Raw genomic sequence first — 21,028 nt, 5'->3', positions numbered from 1 at the left:
CGTTTTGTTGTACTTCAACATAAAAGAGGCAGAGAATTGAGCTGAGCCCCCAACGATTCCGATGGGATTGCTTTCTACGTTAATTCTGGAATTATCTTGCCTTGGACATCAACAGCGCTCAGTTTTGGATTTGGAGAATACTCGTTCTGACTTTTGAGGTACACCTTATCCTTCCTTGTTATTAAAATGATGATGCATCTTATACTGATTGCGCATTACATAGTTAACACAGTATAAAACTAAGTGATGCGCCAATCTTCCTTTGTTTTTAGACCAATTTTGTCGTAGCCTTATTTTCCTTGGTCTTTAAAAATATGAAAAGCAGTTGGAAAATACTATTTTCATTCTTCTGTGCAGAAGCTTTTAAAAAAAAAAAATTAGTCAACGTGTTTTTTGAGTTTGAATATAGTCTTTTGTCTTTATAAATTGAAACATTGTTTTTTAGTATAACTTCCAATTACATCTTTGTTCCTCAAAATGTTTCAAATAAAATATTACAGTGGCTATTACTTGTTCTAAAAGACAATGTCGATTTAATTATGCCAATCATTTCGATGATATTGTTACTACTACTATATTTTTATATAAAACTTGATTTTTCTCGAACATTAAACAAAGTTTTTGTTTCCAAGTGTGCAACTCGCAAGTTTTTAACAACAAACAACAATTTATATTTAATCTTACGAAATATTTTATCTAGAAATTGCATGCATAGTCAAATAGATATTCCTGATTTGTTTAGAATATCTCATCACAATACATCACGGCCTTAGGTTATACTTATAGTCTACAAAATTCCTTGATTTAAAGTTAAATAAGCTCTAGTTAATAGTTCAGAAGCAGTGATTGGATGAATTTTCCAGGGAAAAAAACTCTATTTTATTTGGAAGGAAAAAATACGATCTTACTTGAACATGATCTGTTCTATAGGTTGTACAACTATGTCTTTAACTCAAAAGATTAGATGGAAAAATATTCTAGTTTCACATAGTGATTCACTGATTCTTTGCAGTTGGGATGGATCATTATACCGAATGGAATAGTACCACTTTATTCTTTGATAGGAGAACTTTAGTACAACACTTATCTATTTAGTGTGTAATCACAATAACCCTACCTTTACAAGTTGTTTGCTTTTTAATATAAATTGTCAATGATTGAAAAAAAAATGTGTCGATAAAGACAGTTCGGTGGAGGAATGGGGCAAATGTGGTAGGTAAAGCAAATCCAAAGCTTTAAAACAAGTTTGTCAAAGACCAACCTAATCTCCCCTCATCAGGAACAGTTGACTTAGCCGTGAAGGATGAAGTGTTTCACAAGTTGAACAATTGGCAATTGTTTAATATAAATTTGGTCAAAACCAAGCTTGAGTTTTGTGTCTCTTTGTGAGGCATTGACCGTCTCTCTTACTAAACAATATTTTGTTATTCCTCTTGGGGCCAAATCTTAGGTTCCAAAGTCTTAAATATTCTAGCGGTGTTGTCAACGTGAGCCGTAACTTTGAAGTTTGAGGTTTGTTCCTTCACCCCACATATTGTCAAAAGAAAAAAAAAAGATTATTCTTCGGGTGTCCGCATAGGTTAGAATTTAATATTCTTTTTCCAGAAAAATCCTGAAGGCTTCAAGGGGCAGAATTCTGGACGTTAGGCTGTGTGTTTCTAGAACCAGTTGCATAGGCAGATTTAGAGTTGAAGGTTGGCATTGGCAATTGGCAAAATTATGGAGTGTAATGTTGAGGATTGCAAACGTAAACGATGGAAAAGTTGAGAGACTAGCTCCTACAAATAAAGATTTCCTACTTAGTTTGGTTTATAAGTATATTAGGGTTGTTTCTTCTAATTCAATGAGAAACATTTAGATGCATCCTAGGTTGTACCTATTTTGTGCATCATATCAAATTGTCTAACCATAATTTATCACGTGGCATATTCTTCTTAATTCTTTTTTTAATATTATATTTCTCTTGTGTGTGTGATAATAGAGGTGCATAAAGAAAGTGCATCCTAGTATTGTTCATTTGATTAGTAAAACCCTGCAAGCTATTCCAAGCTATACTTATGTTCGCCCATTTAATCCTCTAGAACATATTCCAATCAGTTATGTCATGTTTGATAAAGAATCCATATTCTGTTTTATGTTTTCAGATTTATTAAGTTTAGTAAATATGTGTTTGGCGTACAATACAGATTATGTTTCCAAAACTGTTGTCAGATTCTATTATCCAAACAGTACAAATTTTGAAAATAACATTTTTATGTTTTAATTATATTTGGATTTTGAATTTTAAAATGTAGAATTATATTAAATAAAAACAAAACATGTAAGAATATAGTATGTCATGTTATAAACTCAATTCATTTTTAAAAAAATATAATATGTATTATAAATTATATAATATTACAAGATAATAATTATATAATTTTTTAAACATAAATCATATTCATAAATAAATTTATAATAGTTTATTATCAATTATATATTAGTAGGTAATTACAACTAGTTTTATGATTTATAATTATACAGTATCAAGCACATTTTAAACAATTGTTTAAATTATAATCTAATTTCTAAACCAGCTACTAAACACATCTGAAAACATAAAATATAACTCTATTTTTAATGAATTCCATTCTTTTCAATTTCTATTTTCAAATTTTCTACCGCACTTAGCTTTTGGCAAATACAAGTGTATTCTTCTTCTCTCTCATTATTTTTTTCTCTAGGTTTTATGGCATACACAATGTTTGTCAATACTTTCTGTTATTTGTGTTGAATATTTGTCTTTTATATGTCATTCATCTATGTTATCCTTGTTATCTTTCTATATATATATTCTTTATTTTCAATTGTCAAGTCACATATTTGTTCTTGCATTTAAGAGCATGTTTTGAATTAACTAAAAAAATGTTTTCAAAAAAGTAATTTTTATTTAAACTCTTTTTATAAAAGCGGTTTAAAATGCACTTTGAAAATATTTCAAAATCTATTTTTAAGTAGTTGTCAAACATTTCAAATTTTTCTAAAATGACTTATTTTCAAAATTAAACACTCGAAAAGTTAAATCAAACATCCCCTAATTCTTGTCTCATTAGGATATAAATCGGAAGTTCAAATCTTTATCCTGCAATTGGATTTAAAATTTTGTCTCGGGCAAAATTATTAAATGAATTCTTGATACTCAAAAGTCTCTGCACTATGTTGAAACTCGAATTCAATTATAAAAATATTTTGAATCACATTTATTATTCTTGTGATTATAATTCTTTTGAATTGCATGCTTGTGTGACATACAATTAAGAACTGTTCAAATGAACCTTCCTTTGGGTTATATTTAAATTTAATATCAATTAATTTTATCAAGTCAAAATTATTGGTGGATTTGTTCTTCAAAATTGGTTGTTTGCACCCATAGTGACAAGAACGAAAAAACAATTACACTAAAAAACTTAACCCAATAATTACTATATATTCCCTATTAGTCAACAATTTCAAGATTCCATGTAGAATTAGAATAGTCATTCATGAGTTGTTTTTTGTTTTTTTTTTTTGAATTCCATGTTTTTTTTTAAAACATGTGGAGAGAAAAAATCGAACCTCTAACTTTGAGATTGATAGTACAAATACTATGCTAGTTAGACTATGTTCATTTTGACCATTTTATTAGTGGTTCATAAGAAACATCCCACAAAAGTTGGACTTACTTGGAAGTGTTCTCATGGTTTTATATCATTATGTTCCAACCACAATCTTTTGTCAAACAAAAAGGGATTCATTAGAGATTTTCACGAAGTATACAAATATTTTAGGTTTTTTTATATTTTATATTTTTTATTTTAAAAGGTTAACCTTATTTGATTTTAAAATGGTTTAAGGAGAAATAAAGGGTATAATTACATACGAATAATTTTGTAAAAAATAAATAAGGAGAAATAAAGGGTATAATTACATATGAATAATTTTGTAAAAAATAAATAACTATCGAAATCCTTACCTGGGTTGCAACTGCTTTAGAGAAGATGTTTATTTCAAAACTATTTCTGAAAGATAGAAATCTTCTTTTTCAAAAATATTTAATAAATTTGTGATTGATCAACCTAGTTCAATGGACGTTATATTTTTACCGAATCTCAAAAAGTTTAAATTTTCATTTCATTGGGCAAAACGAGCCTAGCTGATTTATGCTATCGACCTCGAGACTAAAAGTTCGACTACTTTTGCAATTTATTGTAAAAAATGAACTTTTAAAAAGGTATTACATATATATTGTTAAATTTGAGTGATAATAGGCATCTAAACTAATAGTGGAATGGCTATATGAGAGAATATTTTACAAAAAAAATGTAACAAATGCAAGAATCTAAACTCTACAAGTCATTTATCACCATCTTAAAAATTGATTATAGTTGAGCTTCTATTATATATAATTTAAAACTCTATTAATGTTTTCCAAATATCAAATTCAAACGCTGACATTAATAATATTACGATCAGCATTAGGAGACTTTGTCCATGTTTGTTCATAAGTGCCTCTCTCTCATTTTTCCCTATATAAGGCAAAGACATTCCTCATGAACCTCACTGTAGAACAACTAGAAGAAGTAAAGCTAGTACTGTCTCTAATGGCATCCCTTCGCTCTCTTTTGCTACGCTTTATTGTTTTATCAGCTGCCCTAAGCCATAGCCATGCACAGCTGACTCCAAACTTTTACAACAAAGTGTGCCCTAAGGCCTTGTCCACCATCAAATCCGTCGTCATTAATGCCATCAGACGCGAGCGTCGAATGGGAGCTTCACTCTTACGTCTCCATTTTCACGACTGCTTTGTCAACGTAAGTTCATTTAGTTTGAATCGTATATCATGTAAATGAATTGAATGTTCCCATATGTGTTTTGTTAATGGTTAGGGTTGTGATGGGTCTGTGCTATTGGATGATACGGCTACTTTTACTGGAGAAAAGACTGCCTTTGCTAATATTAACTCGATTAGAGGATTTGAAGTCGTCGATGAGATTAAGACACGACTCGATAAAGCTTGCAAAGGCAACGTCGTGTCTTGTGCCGACATTTTAGCTGTTGCTGCTCGTGACTCCGTTGCAATCGTAAGTTTTATCTTCCTTTTAGAACCCACCAACAACTTCAATCAATATTATGCGATATTAAAATATGATCCTCACAAGTGTTTGTTCCACAGCTCGGAGGGCCAAACTACAAAGTTCTATTAGGAAGAAGAGACGCAAGAACAGCGAGTGCAGACGTTGCCAACCGAAATCTCCCTCCACCATTTTTCAGCTTCTCACAACTTCTATCCAACTTCCAATCTCATGGCCTCGACATCAAAGACCTTGTTGTCTTGTCGGCCGGCCACACTCTCGGGAACGCGCGGTGTACCACTTTCAGGACTAGGATATACAACGACACTAACATCGACCCACAATTCGCAGCGGCGTTGCAGGGAATCTGCCCACAGAGTGGTGGCGATGAGAATTTGAAGGGCCTTGACAAGTCTCCAAATTTATTTGACACTGCCTACTTCAAGGCTTTGTTGACAAACAAAGGCCTTCTACATTCCGACCAGGAACTGTTCGGCGGCGGCAACGACGACAGTGATGGTTTGGTGAAGTATTATAGCAGATATCCAAACGCCTTTAGAAATGATTTTGGTTCTTCCATGATCAAAATGGGGAATATGAACCCACTTACAGGAAGTGATGGAGAAATCAGAGCCAATTGTAGGTTTGTCAATTGACAAATAATGTTTGTTTCTTCGTTTTTCGTTTTTCGTTTTTCGTTTTTGAGTTTTTGGTTTTTGGTGTTGGGTTTGTATTTGCTTCGGGTTTGGATTTGGTTTATGTTGTTTGGGGTTTGAGCGTGAAAGTGTATAAACTTTGTTAATGTTTATTTCATGGTCAAAATACCATTTATCCAAAACTTTTTAATAAATCTTAAATTTCGTATCTCTTGAAGTTAATTTTTATCCAAATTTGTTAAATAATAACAATCATTTTCATGTAAAAAAAGAATATGTTGATATGTTTTCATAATTTACAATGAAAATACTAATATGTAATAAAATAAAAGTTAATAATAAACTAACCGCAATCCAAAGGAATAATTAAATGCATGATTTATTAAAAGTATAATAATTAAAATTGAACGAGTCTCGGAGTATAAGAACCAAAATGGTAGGTTAACCTTATTTTCATTATATCCATTATTCAATCTATGTAATTGTATATTTATTAAGCCTAAAGAGTATAATTTAAATAAGTCAAAATTTTATATATAATCTTTCGATTTTATTTTTTTTTTCTTCAATACAACAAATGAAAGTTAAAGGATTTGAATATTCGACCTTAAATAGTGTAGAATATGTCAATTACGATAGAATAATTGCAATTGATAGTATTTTTAGGAATAATAACCAAGTGTATAACATCATTTAAAAAAGTTGCAAATATAGCCAAGTCTATTAGCAATAGACTTCTATCGTTTATAACTCCTAAGTCTATCAGCGATATACTTCTATCGTTAATAGATTCTTATCAGTGATATGGTCTATCACTGATAGACTCCTACCGATAATATGGTCTATCACTGACAGACTATTTAAATTTGACCATATTTATAATTTTTTTTTACATTATGTTATATCTGCTAATACTTTGAATCTGTGTCTGTATATGTAATTGTCCCATTACGATAACTATGCCCACTTTGTACAACTTTAGAATACATAAAAAAGAACTCTAATGGTTCAGCAAGGAAAATTTTATATTTGGAAGAACCAGCAATGAAACGAATCCGACATCTTCTAGTTCCCGAAACGACATACTTCAAAAAGTTGTCCATCAATATCAAAGGACTTGTTTGTGAGTGATTTTAAAATAACAATAACTTTTGTGAAGTTTAGAAATTACTCCCAAACACATCTTTGATCATTTAAAATCGAGTTTGAAAATTCATTTTTAAAGTGTAAATTCAAACATTAAGTTGATTTTGAATGATTAAAGATATGTTCATGAACAATTTCTTTTTTATAACATGTGAAGTTGGAGGACCGAACGTAAGGTTGATTTATAACTTTATGTCAATTAAGCTATGCTCGTGTTGGCACGAAGATGAACTTACTTTTTTTTAATATAATTAGTGTAGCAAAGCCCAACGGTGGACTTTGGTTATAATACCAAATGGATTTATAAAACTTTGTTATGATATTTTGTTTTTTTTTCCAATAAAAATGTTATTACGTCCATTTTCATTGTTTAATGTTTTCAATTCATGTTCAACGCTGGGGTAGTTAAATTTTATGTTGACATGTCGTTCTCAATATAAAATTCTATATATATGATAAAAACAAATATATATATATATATATTCTTTTGTTAGTGTAAGTATTAAGTTTATAACATTTACTTTATCATTAAAACATTCAAGTCTTTTGAAAAAAAAATATATATGAATAATAAATTAATGCTGATAAGAAAGTAGGTGAAATGGGAATAATTCTATTAAGTTGACATAATAATCTCATCTTCACTAGATCACTACTCAATCAAATGTATTATTTAGAATGAAAGGAGTTTATTTGACAGCAATATTCTAAATAAAAGCGTTGAACTTTTATCGCTAAAATTCAGGGGGAAATTTAATTATGGAGATAAAGTTTGGGACGATGTTATTGATTTAGTTTCTAAAGTTTCAAAATGAACAAAAGTCTGAAAATTTGGTTTTTAATGATTCTTGAGTTACTTCTTCAGAAGTATCATTTCTCTTCATCCCATTTTTTGTCTTCCTCTTCTTCTTCCTTTTTCTTATACTTGATCGTTGATGGCATCTCTATGACATTGCTCCCTCCAACTAGTTATTGTCACTTATCATCGTATTTGGAACGAAGGAGAGAACTCCTCCTTTGTCTCAGATTTGGATCTTTCCTTCGTTTTAGATGACACTAGAGACAATGCCGAAAACATCAATGGCTATTGAAGGCTGTGACCATATGAGATTGAAAAGAATAGTGGAGTGATGAGAAAAAATGTCCAGCCACTAAAAAAAATTAAGTTAACAAATTTTGCTAAAACATTAAGGTGTAGTCAACATCAAGAGGTTAGGAATCATTTAGAACTACTTTTCAAATCTAAATGATTAAAGTGTTCGTTATCTACAATGAAGGATATATGTGTGTGTGAGTTTAATAATTCAAGGAGTAGAAAATCAAACCATGAATGTTTAAGATGGTAATTAATATCTTATCCACTAAATTATGTTCGATGTGATGGAGAGAATCTCACTAGTTGATACTTTACTCCAAAGTATTTAACTAACAAATTTCACTTAGATTGAAATTTTTTAGCATTCAAATTTCTTCATCACATAATAAAATGTTGTCCATGCCCATCATCTTCTCTCCTTTTTTTTTTCCTTTCCACTTCTTCATCACTTCCCTCTTCCTCCTCTTCCTTCTCCATCCTTTTCAAAATTTATTAAAAAAAGATGAACGAGATCTATAACCACTCGCTAATCCAAATCTTGTTCTTTTAAACAAATTTGATATCAATCCAAACATAACTCAATTGATTAGCACATATATCATCAACTAAAAAGTTAGCGGTCAATTTAATCGAAAAATAAACTAAGACTTGGCCCAAACTTGTGTAAACCACGTGTCAAGTTGTTGGGCCTCTGATCAAGAGGGAGGATTTAATGATAGGGTTTCGACATAAAAGGCTTAAAATATGAACTGTATTACATTAATGTCTTGAACATTTCATATTTGAACATTTCATTTTTTACAATATATATATATAAGAGAATTAAATTCACAAAGAATTGATTAATAGAGAGGTATTGAACATATACGATATATATATATATATATATATATTGGATTTTGTTTTTCCTCTAATGTTAGTGGTTATTTTACAACACACATACACACACACACACTTACTTACTTACTTCTCCTTTCGGTGATTTCACACCCCTCTGCTACCTCATTCATCAATCATTCACTCGTTAGAAACGGCCATTCATCCTCATTCATCAACCATTTTCCATCATCATTGACTTCGGGTCGCCGAGGTGAGCCGCTAATCGTCTTCTCATTGATTCTCCCTCCCATTCGTGGTTTGCTCTCTTTGTTTGTGCCATGCACCAAGATCCAACCACCTATATAGATTCGTGATAGTCATGGCTGAAGAAGAATAAAAGATGAATATAGAGGGTTATGTGTTATAAACTCCTATATGAAGATTGAGGGATGAAGATGGACTTTGTTCGTGCTGCCTATACAGACCTGCCGCACCAAGACCGAGGAGAACTTTTTTTTTAACCCTAAATATATATTTTATAAACCTCCAAGGGAATATGCATTCCTTTACTTGATATATGTGAATTATATACTGTTGTATATACCGTTATTTATTTGATATATACTGTGATTTATATTGAATATTAAGTCAATATGTGATTTATATACTATGTGATAACTGAGAAAAAAATCGATTAAACAATATATACTCTTAATTTTATATAATATCTACTAATCTTAATTTTGTATATGTTCTAAAGTATATTGACAATGTTTCAAGGTATTTGTTAGAATATATATTAATTGAGAGTTTTTTTTTAATTTATATTTTATGTGTATTGTGACATATACAAATTCTGATGTGTTGGAATTTCTAATTACTTAAATGGATATACATATTGTAAACAAAATTTATGATACATATTGTGATTTATGTCGAAGATTAAACCAATATTATTTATATATGGTGATATATTTCATATATTAGATTATACAGTGATTTATGTCAAGCATTGAATCAATCTCTAATTTATATACTATAGTATATTTCATATATTAGTTAGAATGTTTTCAAATACCTAACAAAATGTTCTAAGGTATATTTTAAATAGCCATGAATCCGGAAAAAAAAAACGTGAAACCAATGAAATTTTTTTAAAAAAATCATTAAATATATTTTATCTCTCCAACTAAATTAAATAAAGAAAAAAAATTTAACAAATAAATGCATTTTCTCTCTTTATTTGAAAATATGAAAAAAAAAATCATATTAAATACATATACTCTCTTTATAATAAATGCAATTTCTCTCTCAATCATTAAGAAATTATCAAAAATAGGAAAAAAGGAAAAAAAAAATAATCAATATGAATTTAACTCAACTAGCATAGTGTTCGTACTATCAACCCCAAGATCAAATGTTTGATTCTCTCGATACTTTAATTATTCAATAAAAGATACCATGCAAAAATCTCTTTAATGATCCATGAGAATATGTCTGTACCCAAACTCGCTAACAACAGGCCCAGTTGTTTCAGTAAGGAGGAATTTCAGAGTGGGCCTAAGCCCAAAGTTGAGTATACTAAAGGCCCGTTTATTTGAGAAATGCCACGTGTAACATTATATTCAAAATCTGACGGTAAATAAGAAAGACACTTTTCAAAAAGAGAATGGAGGGTGTGATACACGCTCTAACATGAGAGAGTACGGAAGATAATAAACTAAGTACGTTTTTTTAAATAGTTGTTGGTGGGGTCCAGTCTGATACCGTACCACATGCACTTTGTATTCGTCCTTCGCCTTCCCCAAATCTTCACTCCACTAAATATCAGCTTCATCATTTTCCCTTTTTCCATTTTGACCCCTTTTTTCTTTTTTGGCAAAATATTGTAATTTTAGAATCTCTTTATGTTTTCGAATTTATGGAGTTTAATAAGTAGATTGTTCTTGGATTTATGATTTAAAAAATGCAAATTCTGAAAATAATATTTTTATGTTTTTATTATATCTATTTGAATTATAAATTTAAAGTGCAAAATTATATTTGATAACAATAAAAATATTTAGAACTAGGGTATATCATGTTATAAACTCGGTTTATTTTTTAAAAAGTAAAATATGTATTACGTAATGTATAATAAATTATATAATAATACAAAAAATAATTATAAAAAAAAAGTTAACATAAAATATGTTCATAGTAATAGTTTATTGTCAAGTAATATTTTGTGGGTAACTATAATAAGTTTTATGATTTATAAATATATTGTAAATCATATTTTAAACAGCTATTTAAACTATAAACCAGTTTCTAAATTTGCTACCAAACACATATATAAAAATATGAAATACAAGTTTGTTTTCATTGAATCTCTTGTTCTCAAATTTATATTTTCAAATTCCCTACCAAATAGGCTCTAACTTATCCTGTCAAAATAAGTGTTGGTAACAAATTTGATAAAATCTATGAACTTGTAATTTTTGTGAGATAACCAAAAAAATGCCCTGCAAAAATAGAGAAATTCACACCAGTGTGGTACTTGGCCACCGACATTCCAACGATCAAGTCAGTAATTGTATAAAGAGAGCTAGAGAGTATAGAAGTCGAAATATATTCCAACATACCTTAAATGCCACGAGTCCTCTCGATTATATAGAAATGGATTTCGTAATGGATATCGGATTAATTAACTTCTCGGGACATTAATCAAGCCGTTACTAACCATTGTGGATCTCCAAATTTATTACACTAGTGACCCAAACATGTGGAAAAGTACAACACATAGGCATAATCCTTACTTTCATAAGGTCGGCCTCCTCCAGCCCTATGTTTGACCTTATGGGTTGGTCTCCATATTTAACCAAATAAACGTATGGCTGGATGGTCGACCCTGTGGGTTGATCTTTGTACTTGGCAAAACTTATGGCTTGATGGTCAATCGTATGAGTTGGTCTCCATACTTAGCCAAATAAACGTGTGGCTTGATGGTTGACTCTATGGATTGGTCTTCATTCTTAGGTAAATGAGTATTCACTTTTCCACCCCACAATAATAAATATCTAATTAACATAGAAAAATTAGACGGCATTAAAAAAATATATTGGATTTATAGCAGTGAGGCTCTATTGCACGTGTTGTCGTTTTCCTTTTTTGTGATGTTGCCCTCAACGTCTCTGAAACATCCCTAAATAGATTTTTAGATACTACTTAACTATATATATCGTATTTGAATTCTGTTGTGAATTTGAGGAGCACAACGGCATACAACAAGAACACGGATATGGAAAAAATATAATATAATAATAATATATTATAAAGTAAATATAATATAATATATAAATATATAAAATAAATAAACAACAAAAAAAAAGATAAAATAATAAAGAATGAATTTCTCCACTTTCTCCAATCTTTTTGGATTGATCATCAATATGTGTGTGTCTTTCAGGACCCACCAAATGCCATCATTTATAGGCAGTTTGGCAAGTAGAAAGTGGATTACATGGATACTGATAGTGTGTAATATTGAGACACATGAACAACACATAGGATAATGGATAAGTGACACATGGCCAATGGACACTAATAATGGACATTTACATTACATTTAATTTAACATATTTATAATACTCCTCTTTAGATGCCCATTATGTTGAGGTTGATATCCTAAATCTTGTGGGTCTTGTATTTTGTAATTGTAATGTACAAAACGATTTATTTCTTTAATAAACTATGAAGTATTTTATTCGACATTTAGTAGCATTAACCCACAAAACCAACACACTAACATCCGAGGTTATATTCTATAGCTTAAACATGTATGTAGAGACATACAAGTGGATCATATTTAAGTGATAACCTAAATAGTTCGTAGTATATGGATAAGGTTGGGTACCTTATCTTGGTGACACTACGAATACGACCCATTTTATAGATGTTACAATTGTCGTAAGGTACTACGACTGATCTAATCCTAATCATTCATGTAGAAATATGTGAGCGATGGTATTTTATACAAAAGAGTTTATATAAGACCAGGACACAAAATGAATAATCACATTATAAAACACCGTTAATAATAAAGACTTACATTTCATCAGGACGATCATAGATGACATGACCTGAATCCTGAGTGAATTGTTAACTTCTGCCTATGAATGCGGTCCTTTAATTTATATAGGTGAGAGTGGCCAAATCGCCGACTCAATAAGCCTACCATTTTGGGAATTCGTCTGATTGGAGAGCTGGGAACACAACCACACAAGATGAAATTCACTCATTCCCTAATGTTGGGGTCAGTAGATAGATTGCTTCTTTAAGGGCTGATTTCAGGGCTTAAACAATGTGGTGTCACACCCTCTCTTGGCCCGAGAAGAGTTTTGGTCATAGTTGGACTATGACTTATTATTCATTAGAGAGATTAGTGGTACTTAAGTTAGATGTAACTACAAGGGCAAAACGGTAATTTTGGTGCAACTGTACTTACGAGCAATTTGTGAAGAGCCATCAATCTGTTGATTGGTTATATCCAATGGACACAAAAATATATCTGTAGTGCAAATAATGTAACTATCAGTCTTTAATGGATTGATCGACAGTTAATGAATGTTGAGTAATTTAATTAAAGAAGTTCAATTAATTATTCAAGTATCATTAGAGCTTTAACCTATAGGTCCATCAGGTCCCCTCTATAGCTTAACTAGGATTATTGAAATTTAATTTTGGATTAATTTGAATTGTTAAAATTAATTGAGAAAAATAATTATATGTGATATAATCTGTCTCTTATACACATCTTATGATTCAAAATACTAATTATATGGATTTGATTCATATCATTAAATTTAGTATAAATGTGATTTATTTTAAATACAAAAAATGATTGACAGAATTCAAACTATAGGTTATATTGTAGTTGATACAATATAAAAACTATAGGTTATGTGTTATATTTGATATAACATTTAGTTTAATATATACTACATGATAAGGTAGTTATCATATATAATAATAATAATAATAATAATAATTTATTAAATAATTTGTTTTTCTTTTTTTCTTTTAATCATCTTCATTCAACTTCTTCACAAAAGATTACAGGGTCTTCACCTAACATAATTGTGTTTTTTTTTTCAAAAGAATTTTTCTCTAAAAAATATTCTTTCCCTCTTCCCAAAATATAGCAGACCCCACACATTCTTGCTAATTCTCAACACCTATAGAGGATACAGAAGGTTCAGCTTGTGGTTGTGTCTTTTTTTTTTTTGTTCTTGGTTCGAGAGTTCGATTATTTGTGGAAAGGAGAAATTTCATGACGACTTTTTCGGCTTCAAGGGTAAGTTATTTTTCTCTTTCCTAATTTTCTCTGTTTTAGCATGTTGTCCTGTTTGATGCATAATTTCTATGTACTGTAATTTTTTTTTCTTGTAAAAATGAATTTGGGACGATCTCGCTTCCACTTACGGATCTCATGGTTCCTTCAATTGATATCAAAGCGGTGATTCTTGGTCCCAATTTTATTTTTCCAGAGTTAATTTTACAAATTATGGTGGGTTGCATTCTGAATTCTATTCATGTTGATGAATGTTGAATGGTTTGTGATTTATGGATGTTTTCGGGATTGGTCTATAGATTTATTGCTTTAACTTTTACAAATTGATTTGTAAGGGCCCAGTGTTTTGGGCAATAATTAAAGCTATCGAGTATATAATTTGCTGTTTGAGTCGTTCGTGAGTTTTTCGGTGACATTTTGCTGAAAATGATGCCCAAATCGGAGTAAGTTCGATGGAATTCGCGGCTGTACAATAGTGCTGCAACGTCGTGCCCTAGCGTTGCAACGTTGCGATGAGGCGGATGATTTTTTTTTTTTTTGTAGCATTGTAACTCTAGGTCACGACGTTTCAACGCTTTGAGACGGAAACATCACGAGATTCACAACAGTTCATGAAGTCTGGCGGTTCATCGGTCTGATTTGTAGGCAGTTAGAGTTTTGGGCAATCTAGTTTGTGCAGTTCAAGGTTCAATTCACTTATTTTGAACCCGTTTAACTATTATTTGATGTAATAGTTAGTTTTTCTATTAATTAAATCAATATGAGAGTTATATTAATTTAATTAATGGCTTAAGAGTCCAATCACAGTCCATAAATTATTCTTTAAATTATGCATTTGATGTATGGTTTAATTTTAATATTTTATATGTCATAATGTATGCCATATATCAAAATCCCAACATACGTTATGTATTTTTCATGCATCATGTATATTATAAATATTATAATATAGTTGCTTGATTTATTTTATAGCATGTTCATGCATCATATAATATAAGTGTTCTAATATATGTTTGCATGTATAATAACATCGTCATGTATCATTTATATTATAAGAATTATAATATATAGTCAGATGTATACGAATGTTATTATTTAAATTTCATTACTTTGATATATAATGGTCAAAACAAATATCGTTAAATTGGTATATAAACTTGTGAGACAAAAAAAAAAGTAGGATTTATTAACCTAATACAATTTACGAGAATATTATAGACTATGATAGACATTTATTAGTAGACGATAAACCATGATAAATATCTATTAGATAATGATAGATGTATATGATCGTAGTCTATCATTAATAGACAGTGATATTTTGATTTATCTATAAATAAATTGATTTATTTTACTTTATTTCAAAACCACGGTATAAATTTTGTTTTAGAAAAATGAAAAAATTTCCCAAATTGGACCATGGAGGTCTTGGATGTAATTTTCCGTACCTCTGTTTCTTCCACCTCCGTTCCGTACTCCCCCGGATGAGTTCTCTAGTTCTCTGCAAGAATCTTGCTGGAGTCTATGAATAAACCTCCCCTGTTCTCCACCTTCATCTTTTTCCTTATTTCTCCCTCCGATTCCTCATTCTTATCTCTTCCTCCGCTCTTTCACATACCCAATTCACCATGTTCTCCAACTTCGAATCTACCCCATCTCTGAAAAAGAAGCTCAAAACGACTGAAATGAACAACCCATTTTCCGGCCCCTTTGATCATCTCACAGAGGAGATCATCTTCGCGATTCTCGACCATCTTCACGACGACCCCTTTTCTAGAAAATCCTTCTCTCTCGTCTGCAAGTCCTTCTACGCCGCCGAATCGCTCCACCGGAAATCTCTAAGGCCACTGCGCTCTGACTTGATTCGAACGATATCCCCTCGTTACCCTTCCATTTCGAAACTTGACCTTTCCCTTTGCTCACATGTGGAGGATTCTTTTCTGATTTCAGTATCGAGTGCTTGGAAAACGACGCTGCGTTCCATCGATCTGTCCCGGTCTAGGTCGTTTTCGAATGTGGGGTTGTCGAATTTGGTTACGAATTGTACTGGGTTGGTCGAAATTAACTTGTCGAATGGGGTGGCACTGACGGACTCAGCGTTGAAGGTCTTAGCGGAGGCCAAAAACTTGGAGAAACTGTGGTTGTCGAGGTGTAAATCGATTACGGATATGGGGATTGGTTGTGTAGCTGTTGGATGTAGAAAGTTGAAACTCTTGTGTTTGAATTGGTGTCTGCATATTACTGATTTGGGTGTTGGTTTGATTGCAACCAAGTGCAAGGAGCTGAGGAGTTTGGATCTTTCTTTCTTGCCGGTATTTCCCCCTTCTTTCACCTCTCCCCCTCTCTGTTTCAGAGCTAATGAAGATTTTTGTTACAGATCACTGAGAAATGTCTTCCATCAATTCTTCAATTGCAACATCTTGAAGAGCTGGTTCTCGAGGAATGCCATGGAATTGATGATGAAGGCCTTGAAGCTCTAAAACGTAACTGCAAGAGAAACTCATTGAAGGTACATTCTTTTGCTGTCTAGGGTATACTGTTAATTTGGCCTTTTTATCCGATGGGGCATTTAGCTTTTTGTAGGGATGATCTTTTCACCGGTGGCTTTATGGTTAATGATCCGCCCTCACATACGTATAAAATCTAACTTTATGCTTACCTCACATGATCATTTTTCTCACACTTTGCTGTCATTTCCAATTAATATTGCGGTATAGACATTGGCCATCGCAATGACGTTATGGTAGACATGGTCATCTCTAATGCATTACGTTATGTGCTCTAACGTAAGCATAAGGTTAGATTTCATACATTTGTGAGATATGGGTCATTAATTATGTAGGGGTTGAGAAAGGGTCATCCGTACAAAAATCTCGACAACATTTTTTTGGAGTTTCAACGTTATTACTATTGATATTAGTGCAAAATTGTTGGCAGATTCTTAATCTGTCTCGCTGTCAAAGTATCAGTCATTCTGGTTTGTCTTCTTTGATTAATGGCTCTGAAGACCTTCAAAAGCTCAACTTATCATATGGCTCTTCAGTAAGTGTGAATGTGCTTGTAGGTTGGTGATAATTTGAGATTATTGTGCTTATCTGATTATGTTCTTGCCTCAGATCACAACGGATATGGCAAAATGTTTGCATAATATTTCTGGTTTGCAATCAATAAAATTGGACTGTTGTTCACTTACAACTTCTGGGGTAAAAGCCATTGCAAATTGGCGTGCATCACTTCAGGAGCTGAGCTTGAGCAAGTGTACAGGCGTGACAGATGAGTGTCTCTCCATCATTGTGCAAAAACACAAGCAGTTGAGGAAATTAGACATCACGTGCTGCCGCAAGATAACTTATGCATCCATTAACTGGATTACGAGTTCGTGTTCTTCCCTTGTTTCGCTTAAAATGGAATCCTGTAGCCTAGTTCCTAGCGAGGCTTATGTATTAATAGGAGAACGCTGTCCATACTTGGAGGAACTTGATGTCACTGACAACGAGATCGACAATGAAGGTTGGATGGGGTTGCTTCTTTTTACGTTACATAGTACATGAATCTCTTAAGTTTATTACATTAATGTTACTTTTCTTATTTAGGTTTGAAATCAATCTCCAAATGTTCGAGGCTTAGTGTTCTTAAGCTGGGAATTTGCGTGAATATAAATGATGATGGTCTATTGCACATCGCAAGTGGTTGTCCAAAAATTAAAGAGCTTGATTTATACAGGTATGGTGTCTGTCTACTTTAGAATCCTCTATTTGAGTTGGATCTCCATTAGCTTCCTACTTTGGTAGAATGGAAGGGGTTATCTGTTTTCGGTATCACATTCGACATTGTTTATCAAGATTGTAATTTTTGTTTGATTTCTTGACAAGTAAAAAAACATCAAGTCTAAAATAGCACATCTTTAGATTACTATATCAACGACTCACTCATCACAATTTGAAAACTATAGGATTTAGTAAGTTTTCTCTTTTTCCAATTCATTTTAGGTTGACAGGAATAACCGACAGAGGCATTGCAGCAACTGCTGGGGGTTGTCCTGCTCTTGAGATGATAAACATTGCTTATAATGATAAAATTACAGATTCTTCATTAATATCCTTGTCAAAATGTTCGAGGTTAAAGGCACTTGAAATTCGAGGGTGTTGTTGCATTTCATCCGTTGGCCTCTCAGCTATAGCAATGGGATGTAAGCAACTTACTGTGCTTGATATAAAGAAATGTGTCAATGTAAATGATGACGGGATGCTTCCACTTGCCCAATTCTCTCACAACCTGAAGCAGGCATGATCCTTTATTCTCTGTTGAACTGAAAATGAGTTTAGTATAAACTGTACCACTAAAGATTTTCCTCGTTTGATTGCAGATAAACTTATCGTACTGTTCGGTTACAGATGTCGGTCTATTGTCTCTAGCCAGCATTAATTGCCTGAGAAACGTGACCATCTTGCATTTGGCTGGCTTGACTCCAGATGGCCTCACTGCTGCCCTGCTAGTTTGTGGTGGTCTAAGAAAGGTGAAGCTGCACTTGTCATTCAAATCCTTGCTTCCTCCATCGTTTCGAAAATACATGGAAACCCGTGGATGCGTATTGTACTGGAGGGACAAAGCATTCCAGGTATTCATCTTCTAATGCATTCCACTAAAATTAGCTTATTTATATTTTGAACGTCATTGTAATCTAAACCTACAAATATTGCTTCATAAACTTCCCTTTTCTACTTATCTGAGAAGTTTGGTAATCAAAGATTCCAGTTGCAGAGAATTTTGTTTGATACGTATGGAGTATTCCATTCTTCTCATTTGGATGTTCATATTATGCTCAATTGAAAACTTCTTAGCATGAAGATTCTTGACTGACCAAACTGACTTTACAATCCCAGTTTAAAAAAATTTTCCATGTGATTGACCAAATGGAAACTAGGACAAAAGGCTGATGAACCTTGTTATTAGTAGGTTGACCGAGCCGATAAAGATTGGAATTTGCACAGTGGGAAAAGTTTCGGAGGTTCAACATAATCCATGGCAAAGATTTCAAAGCGTACACACTCTACACAGGTAACTTGACATTAAGCCATGATCCAAAGAAGTAAAAGAGGAGGAACAAATTGTCTGATTGATATTCAACATAGCCAATGATAAAGATATCACAGCATGGTCTACTCCCTCCTCTCATTGCTGCAGCTCCGACAGACGAGCCATTTCTCACCTGCAGCGTGCACCCCTGAACGCCGGAACAGGCCTTCTGGTAGGAGTGGGGGTGGTGTTGAGAGATTCCAATTGACATGGTTCCATGAAAAAGGCTTGTGTATTGGTGCAAATGACCATATGTTTGAAAATTTGAACTTTGTATCGGTTGCAGCTGCTGCTTTGAGTAGAATTAGGGGTGAGTTTCAAATTTTTTACTTAGTTCACTTGTATCATTTCTATTCATTGGGTGAGTTACGATATATTGAAGAATTTTCGAAAATTATCAGACTATCAAGCTTTCACTTTTCAAAACTAGCATATTTTTTAAAAATTAATTAAACTAGTTTTTCAGATCGACCATCGTGATTTAGTTAAAAAATTAATTTTTTCTAATTTATATTTGTTTAGGGCCTTCTCGATAAAATATCGGGCAATATTAACATCGAGATTCTTCTCAAATATTATATAATATTTCCAAATCTTATATCTTTTCCAACTTTGAATTTTATATCTTTTCAAAATTTGAATTTACCGATTATAATTTTTCAAATGGATCTCAAGTGTACTATGATTTTTAAATTTTGTGGGAAAAATTAAATAAGATTTGATATAAAATTTAGAAGATTACATAATATTTAGAAAAATCGATAGAATCGGAGTGTTAACTATCTCAAATTTCATCGAGAAAGTCAAAACAATGGATGTGTTAATGGATAAGTTGTTTTATGTATTTTTTCTTAGTCAAGTCAAGGCTATTGGATTGGATTTGTCCCCATTTATTATCAATTATCATTTTATAATATCATTACTTTAATTTTAAATTGTTTCTAATTTGAACCTTATATTTTTAAATGTCCAAGGTTTATCTTTATATTTTTAATAAATCTTAAAAATAGTCTATGCAATTAGTTTATCGTATGTATTAAAAAAAAAAACAAAATAGTTTCTATCAAAATTTCTTCATAATTCACAATGTCATATATATATTTTTAAAATTCTTAATATTGAACCTGTAAAATTCAGTTTTTGATCCAACCATACAAATGGTGTATTTGAGTTACTAAGGATTGTCTTATTATTTTTCTTGATTTTTCATATTCTTCGTGTTAGGATTTTAAATTAATATGGTTAGTTGTCCTACTTATATATAGTTGCTAAAATTTCAGTGATTCCTTAAAAATTATCATAAAAAAAACTAGTTTTAAAATCTTCTTGAGCTTAAAAAAATACTTTTGGTCTCTAAAATTTCATGAAAATAATAATTTAGTCCCTAGACTTTGGATGGTAACAATTTAGTCCCTGTACTTTCAGTTTTGTAACAGTCTAGTCACTGAACTTTAGTATGTAACAATTTAGTCATTGTAGTAACAATTTAGTCCTTAACCTAAAATTTGTTTAATCAAAGTTTGATATCAATTTTTATTATTTTATGATGTAAACTTTGTATTTATAAAAATAATGAGTCTCTAATCAGTTCATCAATTTATTTATACAAGAAATTTTATTAAATCTTAACAATAATTTTTAAAATAGGAAACTAAATTATTACAAATTTAAAAGTATAAGGATGAAATTGTTACATAGTAAAGTTTAGGAACTGAATTGTTATAAAATTAAAAATTCAAAGACTAAATCGACATAAATTAAAGTTCAAGAACAAAATGGTTACTTTTACGAAGATTCTAAGAGCCTAAAAATA

The 21,028-nt window shown here is 31.5% G+C and overlaps 2 protein-coding genes across 3 annotated transcripts; both read left to right on the top strand.

Annotated features, from left to right (window-relative positions):
• Window positions 1–4,619: 4,619 nt before the first annotated feature.
• LOC120089289 (peroxidase P7-like) lies at window positions 4,620–5,746 on the top strand. The gene is made up of 3 exons (XM_039046713.1): window positions 4,620–4,829; window positions 4,905–5,099; window positions 5,192–5,746. Exons 1-3 carry the CDS (start codon window positions 4,620–4,622, stop codon window positions 5,744–5,746), a joined length of 960 nt encoding a protein of 319 aa, XP_038902641.1.
• Window positions 5,747–15,528: 9,782 nt separating this feature from the next.
• LOC120088813 (F-box/LRR-repeat protein 3-like) lies at window positions 15,529–19,617 on the top strand. 2 transcript variants are annotated; one of them, XM_039046255.1, is made up of 8 exons: window positions 15,529–16,451; window positions 16,517–16,648; window positions 17,077–17,181; window positions 17,256–17,649; window positions 17,733–17,862; window positions 18,129–18,423; window positions 18,506–18,757; window positions 19,093–19,617. In XM_039046255.1, the coding sequence occupies exons 1-8, from the start codon at window positions 15,768–15,770 to the stop codon at window positions 19,093–19,095; spliced, it is 1,995 nt and encodes a 664-aa protein (XP_038902183.1). In that variant the 5' UTR covers window positions 15,529–15,767; the 3' UTR covers window positions 19,096–19,617. The 2 variants fall into 2 exon arrangements, with proteins under 2 accessions (XP_038902183.1, XP_038902182.1); XM_039046254.1 differs by having other exon boundaries at window positions 15,530–16,451; window positions 19,096–19,617.
• Window positions 19,618–21,028: the final 1,411 nt, after the last annotated feature.

This window comes from Benincasa hispida, chromosome 10, assembly GCF_009727055.1.
Source record: "Benincasa hispida cultivar B227 chromosome 10, ASM972705v1, whole genome shotgun sequence".
Taxonomy (NCBI): domain Eukaryota; kingdom Viridiplantae; phylum Streptophyta; class Magnoliopsida; order Cucurbitales; family Cucurbitaceae; genus Benincasa; species Benincasa hispida.
Note: the sequence above shows the minus strand (reverse complement) of the source record. Positions and strands in the feature narration are given on the sequence as shown.